We start from the raw sequence: 11,994 nt of genomic DNA, 5'->3' as shown, positions 1-11,994 counted from the left end.
ATAACTGGTTTTGCGTAAAAATTCCCGTTTTTCCGTCACTTTTTTTTTTGTTTTTCTCGATTTTTTTGAAATCCATTGGAAAATGTTTAATTTTGACCACCATAATGCACCAAGGATATTCACTTTGCCATCGGAAACCACCCCTTAAGTTTGAAATTGAAGCATTATTTCGACTAGTTATGCTTTACACTGACTCAAAAAAAAAAAAAACACACACATCATTGTAAAATCAATACATTCATATTCATCACTTCGTTCAGAATCTAAAACAACTTCAGAAGTATTGAAAAAATAATTTTATTTATATCAAGTGTTTACCGATAATGTTTAAGTTATCATTATTTTTACGTAAATATAAATCTTTTCGTAGGCCCCGGAGTACAGATCGTACTCGAAGTAAGGATAAGCGTTTTATCGACATTTTTAAATTTTTATTATGGATAATATCATATAATATAATTATATAGGTAATACTTCATATTATGATGCATCATATTTATCATTGAACTTCTTATTTTGTAAGAATTATAGGTACACATTAAGTTTTCAATGTTAAATTTTCGAATTTTAATATATTTTTATTAGTTATTCGTGAGAAAGGTTTAAATAATACTTAATTATAACTCATTGTAATCGTTAAACCAACAAATAAAAAATGTATTTTAAGACACCAATTGATAGTACATAAATACTTTTTTATGTGTACCTATATTAAATGTTTATTCAGAAAACAATTTGTTAACAAACCTATAAAATGCATAACATAAAGGTGGGTTTTTACTACATACGTATACCTTTACGCGCATAAAAATACTTTTCTGTGATTGGTTGGTATTACCAACAATATACATGGTAAGTTTTTGGTATACCAGAAAGTTTATACGTACTTACCACACGTATAACCACAATACCATGAAGTTGGATCTAGCTCAACGTATGTAATGTACGCTTGTACATACCTACACGTCCTTCATGAAAAATACTCTAGTAAGCACGGTAACTGGTAGGTAAGCGCTTAATTTTCGCGGTAATTAACTTACTATAATTTGGCTCGACTCTATAGTGTAAATACACTTAAATTAACTTTTAAAACAATATAGGTAATTTAATATTATAAAAACACAACACATTTTTAAGATTTTAAAATTGGTTACTGCTGCTATCGCTCAAATTCGACCGTTTAACACACGGAAATAGTTGAACTAGATCCAACTTCATGGTATCGTGATTATACGTGTGGTAAGAACGTATAAACTTTCTGGTATACCGAAAGCTTACTATGTATACCAACTAATCACAGAAAAGAGTTTTCTATGCACGTACGCGTACACGTATGTAGTGGAAACCCGCCTTTAAGGTTCAAATTCGTACACGATAGGTGTGAAATTATATTAGCTAACCGTGGTTAATATGACCTACTCAATGATACATGGTTACAACACTCAACAGTCGACATTTTACATTATTATTCAATATTTTTGGTAATAATAATACTTTAATGTTAGGTCATAATCAGTTATTTAAATCAACACGGATTCATTAAAAAAAACCGATACCTGACCTGCAGGAATGGAGAATTGATTGCCGATTGTCAAAAAATGCTTACTGTTATTCAGTGTGATGGCCAATCTCTATAGTAGTATATTATTCTTATATTTTTATATAACAATACTTAATAATTTAAAATAATACTAGCTATCCCTATTCACTTAATTGTTCATTAAAAAGTAACAATTTTTATAATACGATTCAAACTTTGTTCGATTTTTTATTTATTACTGGCTGTTAAGATGTTAAAATGTTTAAAATATTTAGGTATATTTTATAATTTATAATCAAGTAATAAAACATAACACTGAACAATTTATTAGTTAGTAATGAATTAAAAATATTAATTTTTAACTAAACTGGTAGAAGAAAATCAAATGTATGAAGATCGTTAACTAAAACGTTTTTAAAATAACCTATTATAATATTTAAAAAGCTGAACTATAAATCTTAATCAAATAAAGCGAAATATGATATAGTAGGTAGCTAAACAAATATGTGTTAAGCGTGATGTTAAATGGATGGTTTTGAGTGTTTTGACTAAGTAAAAAATGTGTCAACATTTCAGTCAAATTATAAAAGGTAAATATTTTATTTTATTTAACCAATAATTTTCATTTTTTTTTATGTATGTCAATAACAATTTTTTCGTTGAGTCGAAAAGTTTGAAAATTTAATATAAGGTTTCTCGTAAGTTGTTATAATATTATAGCAGTTAAAAACATTAAAGATTCATCATAATCTCAACATACCGCAAACCGACAAACCGTATTACTAATAATAGAATAGGTAGTAATATAAATATTAAATATCTTAGACTGACATTAGGTTTCTGCTCAGAATAGTTTTTCGATGATATTCGATCATTGAATTCAAATTTAATACCTCCTACTTATAATCTATTGTACAGTAGAGCGGTCTCTACTTGACCACCTTTTTTAAATTATTTAATTATATTTGTATTACTTATATATGTATATATTATATTTATTGCACCATTATTTGATGCATATTATTTTGAATTGTATAAGACATTATTTTTTCACGAAAATGTTTTTTTATTTGACATTTTGACTTTCTTGTATATTAAACAAAAACCTCGTCCAGTTCTCGTAGATTTTTAGGTTACTAATTTACTATTGTCCATAAAATAAATTCATTTTTGATTGGAATTTCCTCAATAGTTACAAAATTAGTTTGGCATTGTGTGAAATGAGTTCTTGACGTTTGAGTATCATTAAGTTTTAAAAGTCTTTCTTTTTATTTCCTAAACAATAATACCCATTAACTGTTACATGAAATAATATTAAATTTATCATAAATAATAAAATACAAATTACTTAATAATATCTATACGTATTATTTTATGTTTTCCTTTATAAAACAGCTTAAAAAATTTCGATAATTTTCTCATCAAGTACTAAAAATCGTATCGTAGTACTAACTTCTACGGGATTAAGTAATACGTTTCCAACTTGAGTTTTAGCATTCTATGTAATACCTACCTACCTATAGTTATTAATCATAGAATATAGAAATTTTATACATCATAATATCATATATATTTTATACTTTTTTCGACTAATTTTTGATATTCTATAACTTATAAGTATAAAAGTCGTAGATATTATTTTGCTCTCTCTCTCACACACACACACACACACACACACACACACACACACACACACACACACACACACACACACACACACACACAACGACGTGTAAACGCTAGAAACGACTGCCGTGATTATGAATTTAATATAAATTTCCATTAAAAAGTTCGCATTTTTTCATTTATAACTTAATTTATAAACGTAAAGTTTTGATTATTTTTACAAAAGCTAGTTATACACAATATTTCTGATATTTTGGAGTTTACTAGGAGTTAATTGATATAGTAGAAAATTAGTTATGTCGTATAACAAATTTGTCTGTATATTTTACACAGTTTAAATGGACAACTCCTGCTTTGATGCACTATACATAGTATACACACACCGTAGTGCAGTTATTATTTTGTTGTTTTACTTAGCTCGCGCCACGACTGTGGCGTCGGACTGGATACATAAATAAATAAGTAATAATATTGAAATTTATTTGTTGTAATGACATTGGAAAATGGAAATTTTGATATTATATTGTTATAAATATTACATAAATGTTTTTTAATAATATACGTAACTACTATTATAATATATATACCTACGTACATTATACGTTATTATAGCCTATTAGTTACGTTTTTATAATTTATAAAAAGTTAATAAATTGTATGTATTTAAACACTTGATAAACGTAATAGTTGTAATATTATGGTTAAATGGATTTGATACTTTTTAAAACTGTGTTTTTAGATGTTATAGTTGTATACAGTTTTATGTGTTTGATAAATCGATTTAGGTTTCCAAGGTACCCGAAAACGCATGTTCTATCATATTATATAGCCGGTACCATTATTATTATTTTAGTATAACACTTGTAATGGTAAAAGGAAATTTCTACTTTGATGATCAATACTTACTTAGTGCTTTAAGTGCGTTTATAGCTTATACACACACACATCCAATCGTAAAGATCACAGCGATTATAATTATAATAATAATTATTAATATTTTGTTTAGTGAATTGTTGTAGCTGTATCCGAATAAGCGATATTATTTTATATTATAAATTGCTAAATTGCTGTATATACACTATAATAATTATTGCAATAAATAATTGTTATTATATTTCGTAGGATATAAAAATGAAAAAATCTCGTTTAAAAATGAACAAATGTCATTTTGAAAACTTGGAAAAGTGTACGGATGAGATTTCTACAGATGGTGTCCACCCTTTGCTGTTCTGTAGTCATACATGGACTAAATGTGTTCCAATCAGTGTAAATTATTTTTTATTATATGACACGTTAAGACATTAAAAATATTATATATATATATGTATGTTTTTAATTATTTTTCTATTTATATTACAGCATCGAGTTCATTTGATGCATCCGTCGATGTCCATTGGACGTAATTATAGATTAGCACTTGAAAAAACATTACGGAAAGTTAACCAGGCACGAGAAATAACTATGAGCTGCAAAATATTAGATGAAGATCGTCATTTATTAAATCGTTCGCTCCAAAAAGGCGAATTCGAATCACATAAGAGAAAAACCACAAATGATTACAAATGTTCCGGCGTTGTGCCTTTGGCGGTAAACCAATATATATAATAATTATACACATATATTTATATATTATTTAACTGCTAAGGTAATAAAACAAATTAAATGCATAATGTTTATTAAATATATACATATATATATATATAATTATTATAATTTATAATATTTAATAAACATTATGCATTTAATTTGTTCTATTACCTTTAGCAGTTTAGCCTATAGGTATTTTCATCATATTTTTAAAATTTTATTCAGGATTTGTTGTCCGGAAAGTATTACAGGGATAAAGCAGAATTGAGGGAACAACAAATGATTGCAAAGAAAACTAAAAGAGAAAAAGCTATGATAAAACCAGAGTTACCTTTAAAGTAATAAGTATTTATAGTTTTACCTACAATTAATTAATACAATTTTTTTTCCATGCACGTTTACGTTTTATTTTATTGTTTTATTTACAGTTTAATTGGTTCATCGTTACAAGCTTGTACTGCAATGAGTCCTGACGAACAGCTAAATATACTAAAAGATATGTGGCAAAAAGAGAAAAATGTTGAAATTGTTATAAGTAAAGAAGACAACGAAACAATTGCATACTATTTAAACGAAGTGAGATTATGAATATTTAATGTTAAAAATAATACCTGTGTTGTATCGATAACTTTTAATTATTATATTCTTTTTTTTTTACCAGGGTATAACAAGTGAATTTTATAATCCATTTCCAGAACAAGTGTTGGAAAACATAAAGAAAAATCGTGTTAAACCGAATCTGTTAAAAAAGTAAGCTTTTCAATTTAAAGATAATTATAAACAGTATAAATGAAATAATATGGTTTATTTTTAAAAAGTAATGTGTGTTTATTTTTAAAAGAACCATTAATTATTTTTCGATGTATAATAGGTTAGGACCTAAATATTTTGGTGGGTCACGAAGGAAAAAATATTAATTATCGGGCTAGCCCAAACAAGAGTTTGGGAAACGCTGGGTTAGGTTACTTTAATGTACCTACTTAATAACTCAATAGTGATGGTCTCAATATGTATATAAGAAATGTCAATTTTAAAATTTTTTCAAAAAAGATTTTTACTATAAATTATAATTTAATCAATGTAGAAGTTATAGAACTTTTATTCAATGGTATAAATTATAAAATAACAGTGTAGGTAGTAGGTTACCTATGTATTTATTACGTTACTGTGAATGTCTACAGTATGGTGAATGCTGACAGTAAGTTATTAATAATGTTAAAAAATACAACTTGAATCGAAAAATGTGAAAAATAACTAGTAAAAGTTTAAATTTACATGATTATTATGGTATATACTATGTGTATTAATATAAATAATAAACACTGGCTATACTAATATTTACATACGTATGTTTCAGTTTTCTAACAAAATATATTAAATTATATATAAAATAGGTATAATATTTTCATTTTATTGATTCATTATATTTTTATGAATCGGTAAATTTATTATTATAGATTTTTATAAAAATTATTATTTAATAAAAACGTGGTGAGAATGATATTATAAGTTAGTTTTAGTTTCAGTAAATTCATTTATTGCAATAATGCTAGTTGTCAAACGTTCGTGACATTTTGAATTTAAAATAATGTCAATAATTTTATTACCTACCTACACTATATATTGTGGTGCAATATGTTTTGTAATTGCAAACATATACGTACCCATTTCCATTAAGTAGTTTTTTAGTTAGTAGTAATAGTGTGTTACATTTTAAATTTTCCTTGCAAACTAAAATTTTTTGCGCACCTATAATTAAAATAACTGACTTATAACATCATCTTCGGTAGCCGATAAATAAAAAATAATCGAGACATTTAATAAAAAAACGCTAACCGGAAGAATTTATCATGAATTAACCGATAGAATTCTACCGGTTAGTCTTAACCGACACTTAACCGGACATTGTAAGAACGGTCCTTAGTATAACAACATAACATAGATACGTTATTAATAGGGGTAATACAATTTATTAAAGTTATTAATATAACAATATACAACAGAATTGATAATTGCAAAAACGTCATGAGTCAATTATTTAAAACTTTTGGATAATTAATAAAAACTGTATACTTAATATAAATAATTTTGAAAAAAAAAATGAATTTAAGAATAAATACTTATTAAAATATCTCATATATTAATTTTACATAAGTTTCGTGTAATAAAAATTAATTTGTGCTTATTATTAACTTCCAAAGTTTTATGACTCATTACGTTTTTACAATAAATGAAAATATGGAAAACAAAAAATTGTTTTAACACAAATAAAATAAAATTATCAAGGATAAAAAGGTTCATATTATTACATTTTAACAGTATTTATTATAAACATCCAGTAAATTATTACATTTTTATAAAATTGCAATATTAAATTACAAATTTTCACAAATGTACATGTTTTATTTTTCTATAGTAGGTACGCCAATTCAAAGTTTCATTCCAAAATAAATTTTTTATTTTATAAGGAGCTATGTACCTATGTCCTAAGATGCTAATTTGTAGGTACATACTTACTTCATTTTATTTGAATTTGTCAGTAAAATATCTTTATAGTTTTCTTTCGGTAATTTAATATGGTATGTTACAGATAGTTAATAACCAAAAAATTATGTTTATTGACGCTATCAATATTTTTGCTAGTTATTAACATCCCTTATTTTTTATAATTGTAGTAGTGAAAATACGATACATTAAAAAATAAAAGATACTTTTTCCTCCCTAGGAACTGATCTGTTTGAAGTTTTTACCGAATCGCATGTTTTTTTATATTTATTCCACCATGATTTAAAACCAAACATATCCGAGTGTGTTATTAGTTGGACTTTAAACTTATATTTATTACTTGACTAGTAGATTATATAATTAACTTAAGACATTCGCGTATGGTACAAATTCGGTACGATTATATGAATCAGAAGATACTGTTGAGTGTAAAAACAACACATAAGTCATTGACTAAAGACGTTTTCGTTCTTAACCAGATTTTTCGGTTATACCTAATTTTATAGATAAAAAAGTATATATAAGATATTTTTCATTCGACGCACAGAAACACATGACTAGTACCTATATGTTTTTACTAGTATATAAATTTCATAAAATATGTGATTCGTGAGTCGTGACGTTTTTAGAGCAATTTTGAATATTACGTTAGGATTCAACAATAATTTTGGTGTATATCAATATATTTACCGGTGACTGTTACAGTATTACTTGTCAGCTTCTACCAACTGCAGATATTCATAGTAGCATATTAATTAATCTATCTAGTAAAGATTGAAAATACATACACAAAAAGTATGTTTATTTGTTGCCGTTTGTAATAACATAGCAATGCACAAGCGACGAGCATAGTTAGAATTTTTCAATACTGTAAGAGGTTAGAGGAGGGGAAAGGACACCAAAAAACCCCTGAAATTATATGTTTTTTCTGTAAACGTTCTCTTTAATTGGATTTAAAAATATACTATACTTCTTCATCAATGAAATATGAAAATAATTTACAGTAGGTATTATTGTTTTTGTTTTTATGAAATTAAATAAAAAATTCGAGGAACTGGCTCTTTTGTCTCTTCATTAAGTCACTATAGTCTATAACATATGCGTCAAATTTAAGTCTAATGGTAGATCATTGCTTATGAAAAATGATTTTGATGAGTGGAGATAATGTACCAACCTACCTATTCTGAGCTATTTTATAATAAAGTTTTGCTGCTAATAATAATTTATTTTTATATTTGTTATAAAGTTAACAGACCTAATTGTTGATAAACACAAACCGTATATATTATATAATACCTAATTATTAGGTATTATATTGTTCAATATAATACTTGTATACTATACTAGCTGTTATTAAATTATAGGTAATGAGTTAACATTGACTTCCATTGAATAGTGGAAATAGGTTTGACGTAAAGTTAGCTTAAAATTAACCAAAATATTTTTAAAATTGCATTGTACCTATATAATGTATATTATACTTAATAATAATAAACGTAATAATGAACAATTTCAAGTTCCTATGAATATTTATTTTAATCACAAAATATTATTAAAATTGTAATTTTTGTTTGAATCTCCAATTTTGTAAAAATTTAAATTTAAAGTCTATAAAAAAAATGTGTAAATTTATTTTTGAAATAAGGTTGATAAACGAACAGCTTAAGAGTGACTGGTATTACATTTTCAAGCTATTTAGATGAGCTAAAAAGTTCTTTGATATAATTTCTATAATAATGGAATATTTTTAGTTTCTACGATAAATATTTTTGAATTTAAATAAAAAAATCAAAAATCGATCGATGATAAGTCGTTACTTTACATGTAAATAACTAAAATTTTAAATCCAAATACTCATAAAAATTTGTATGGATTTTACTCAAAACTTTTTTTTTTAAATTCCAGTAAATACAAACTTATGAGTAATATTGTACTACGTTTTTAAACTTTGGGTATGAATATTAAAAATGCTATTTTTTAACTACAAAATATTCATATAAAAGAAAAAATATTTTGAAAATTATAACCAGGGTTCGGGACTTATAGCATTTGCATATTCATCACATGTGATGTAAGACATAGCAGAGTGATATACAAATACGTTTTATAGTACGGAGAATTCAAATATGAAATTTTATTTTGCATTTTTTTCCATATTTTGGAGGTTTTTGCATATTTAACGATTTTTAACGATTGATGGATAATATTATTGTTCAAAATTTACTAATTAAAATGTTGAACGATTAATTACAAAAATTTGTTTTGAGTGTAGTTATACACTGTATATTCAATAAATCGAAAACCATGATGTATAATTATATTTTGTAAAGATTTTATTTTTATTATTTTTTATTTATTTTATTAATTAATAATTATAAATAAATTACAATGTTTTCATATTTATATAAAATGAATCCTTTTTTTATGACTTTTTAAGTATTTTTTTTTCATTTTTAGAGCATATTTTTAGGTTTATCGGGTCATATATAAGCACATATTTTAGTGTTACAAGTCCCGAACCCTGGTCATAACATATAATACCTACTGTATATTATTATAAATTATAATGTTATTAGAAACATCCCATTAACATTTTTCTTGGTTAAAAACTTTGTAAACTTAATACAAGGTTCCATTAAGGTTTTCATATGCCCATTAAAAAATATCGAAAGTAGACAATCACAATAAATTTTTTTTAAACATTTGACGTAAAAAAAAATTTATAAAATGTTAAATTTTTATATCTAGCTAATACTTGAAAAATATGTAAAAAAAGGTTCTTCATTATAAGTTATGACTATATATATAAATTATAAGTAGGTACCTATCTAATTCATATTGGAATCAAATCAAGTAGTTTATATAGGTTTATAATATATATATATAGTAGTTTAGGTATATAGGTACCTATTATAAAATTTTCCTCATGGGTATTATTGAACTTTTACATACATTATCAATAATTGTGTTATACGCAATAATGATATACTCAAAATAATATCTATAATTGTTTTGAGCTATTATCTATTCATACCGCGAATCTATTCATATTGTTACAGTAAGGTGTTATTGACTCAAAAGCTATACTTATTAATAATATAGTATTATAATATATACTGCAGTGGCGTAATTAGGGGGGGGGGTGATATGGGTGTTAGAACACCCCCCATCGGCCGTATGTATTATGTTGTATTTGTTGTCTTAGTATTAGTATTATTTATTTTATGTGCTTTAAAAGAAAAAAAATTTATACAACTTACATGTCATACTATTATAATAATTTTCACTAATATAATAATTTATATCAATATACCTATGATTTGTGTTAATGAATTATGGGTGGTGTGAGGATTCCTCCCCCACCTTTCATGACACTATTATCTAAATATTAAAACACCACCGTAAAATGAATCCTAGATACGCCACTGAGTATATAGACTGGTATAAATATATTATACAGTATACTTATTAATTATTATAGTGATATAGGCTAATCGCATAACCATCTTCGTTCAGAATCGTTTTTCGTACCTATACAATAATTTATCAATGAATTAAAATTTACACATTTAATACCTATACGGCTATACTAGACAGCAGAGTGGTTACTTACTTGAAAAAAGTCAGAGAATAAAGAATCCCTCTCACATATCGTAGACGTAAACGTAGAAAACGTAATTTTTAAATTAAATTGCGGCATTGATTATAAGACAAGTATAGCAATTATATTAGACACTAGATACTAGTATGTAATGGTATATTTTATTGGCGAGGTATTTAACTTAAGACAATTATTAAAGAATTTTAATTTTACGTCATATTTAATAATATTATATTCTTGTAATATTTGATGAATAATTTTAACCAGGTATCATTTTTTGGTAACAATTTTGGAAAGTGATGTACGACAAAATTATGATACTGCTTGCAAAAAAATACTCCTAGATTATATACTAATGGATCCAGATGAATTAAAAAGAATTGGAATAACAAATTATTATAGATCAGATTATTCTTCTATGCAAATCAGAGGTCCTATTCCGTGGCATCAAACCGCTATTATTCAAAGAGAACAGCTAAGAAATAATTTATATAATTTTAGTGACTCAATTTTAATGTTGAATAACATATGGAAAAAGTAAGCAAGTTTTATGTATTTTATACTAGCATTCCTATTGTATAATTATTATTTTTTATTTTGTTTTTAAAGGTATTCTAAAGGTTATATTTTCCCGATAAAAAATTTAAGAAAAGTTGGTATACCTATAAAGCCAAGTTCTTTACAAGATTTTTTGGATAAATCATGTGAACAATTTCGACACAAATTAGTAAAAGAGTATGCAATTCTACTAATATACTTAGATTTTAAAATATTATTAACATTAGATGTTTATTTTTTAAAATTAATTTCTGGGCTTTAAAAATAAATAATAAATATTTTTTGAGTTCATTGACATTTTCTATTCAGGCTTCCTTTGAATAGATTCGGGATTAATCGAAATTAAATTAATTTTTTAATTAACTATTTTATATACTATTTTTATTATAGGTATAATAAACCAAATCCCCATTAAATATTTAATATTATGTATCTATATTCTATAGTTTGTATAAATTCGATACACAGAATACTATAAAATAAGAATTAGATACCTTCTATAATCTTAAAAATTAATAGGCACCTACCTACAATAATAAATAAAAACGATTTTTTTTTTTTTTTAATCGTTTCCGAA

The 11,994-nt window shown here is 25.0% G+C and overlaps 1 protein-coding gene across 1 annotated transcript; it reads left to right on the top strand.

The window, feature by feature from the left end:
• Positions 1-4,044: 4,044 nt before the first annotated feature.
• LOC114132971 (dynein axonemal heavy chain 3-like) lies at positions 4,045-11,400 on the top strand. The gene is made up of 6 exons (XM_027998582.2): positions 4,045-4,432; positions 4,526-4,753; positions 4,979-5,091; positions 5,182-5,329; positions 5,415-5,503; positions 11,127-11,400. The coding sequence occupies exons 1-6, from the start codon at positions 4,298-4,300 to the stop codon at positions 11,398-11,400; spliced, it is 987 nt and encodes a 328-aa protein (XP_027854383.2). The 5' UTR covers positions 4,045-4,297.
• The last annotated feature ends 594 nt before the right edge of the window (positions 11,401-11,994 follow it).

Source organism: Aphis gossypii, chromosome X (assembly GCF_020184175.1).
Source record: "Aphis gossypii isolate Hap1 chromosome X, ASM2018417v2, whole genome shotgun sequence".
Lineage (NCBI taxonomy): Eukaryota > Metazoa > Arthropoda > Insecta > Hemiptera > Aphididae > Aphis > Aphis gossypii.
This window is presented reverse-complemented; position numbering and strand designations above follow the sequence as displayed.

What these genes read in the sequence shown, in the direction of transcription:
- LOC114132971 (XM_027998582.2), top strand. Translation starts at nt 4,298, where the DNA reads ATGAAAAAATCTCGTTTAAAAATGAACAAATGTCATTTTGAAAACTTG. An exon ending in TTGCATACTATTTAAACGAA is followed by an intron (nt 5,330 to 5,414) that starts GTGAGATTATGA and finishes TTTTTTTACCAG; the next exon opens with GGTATAACAAGTGAATTTTA. An exon ending in AAACCGAATCTGTTAAAAAA is followed by an intron (nt 5,504 to 11,126) that starts GTAAGCTTTTCA and finishes AATTTTAACCAG; the next exon opens with GTATCATTTTTTGGTAACAA.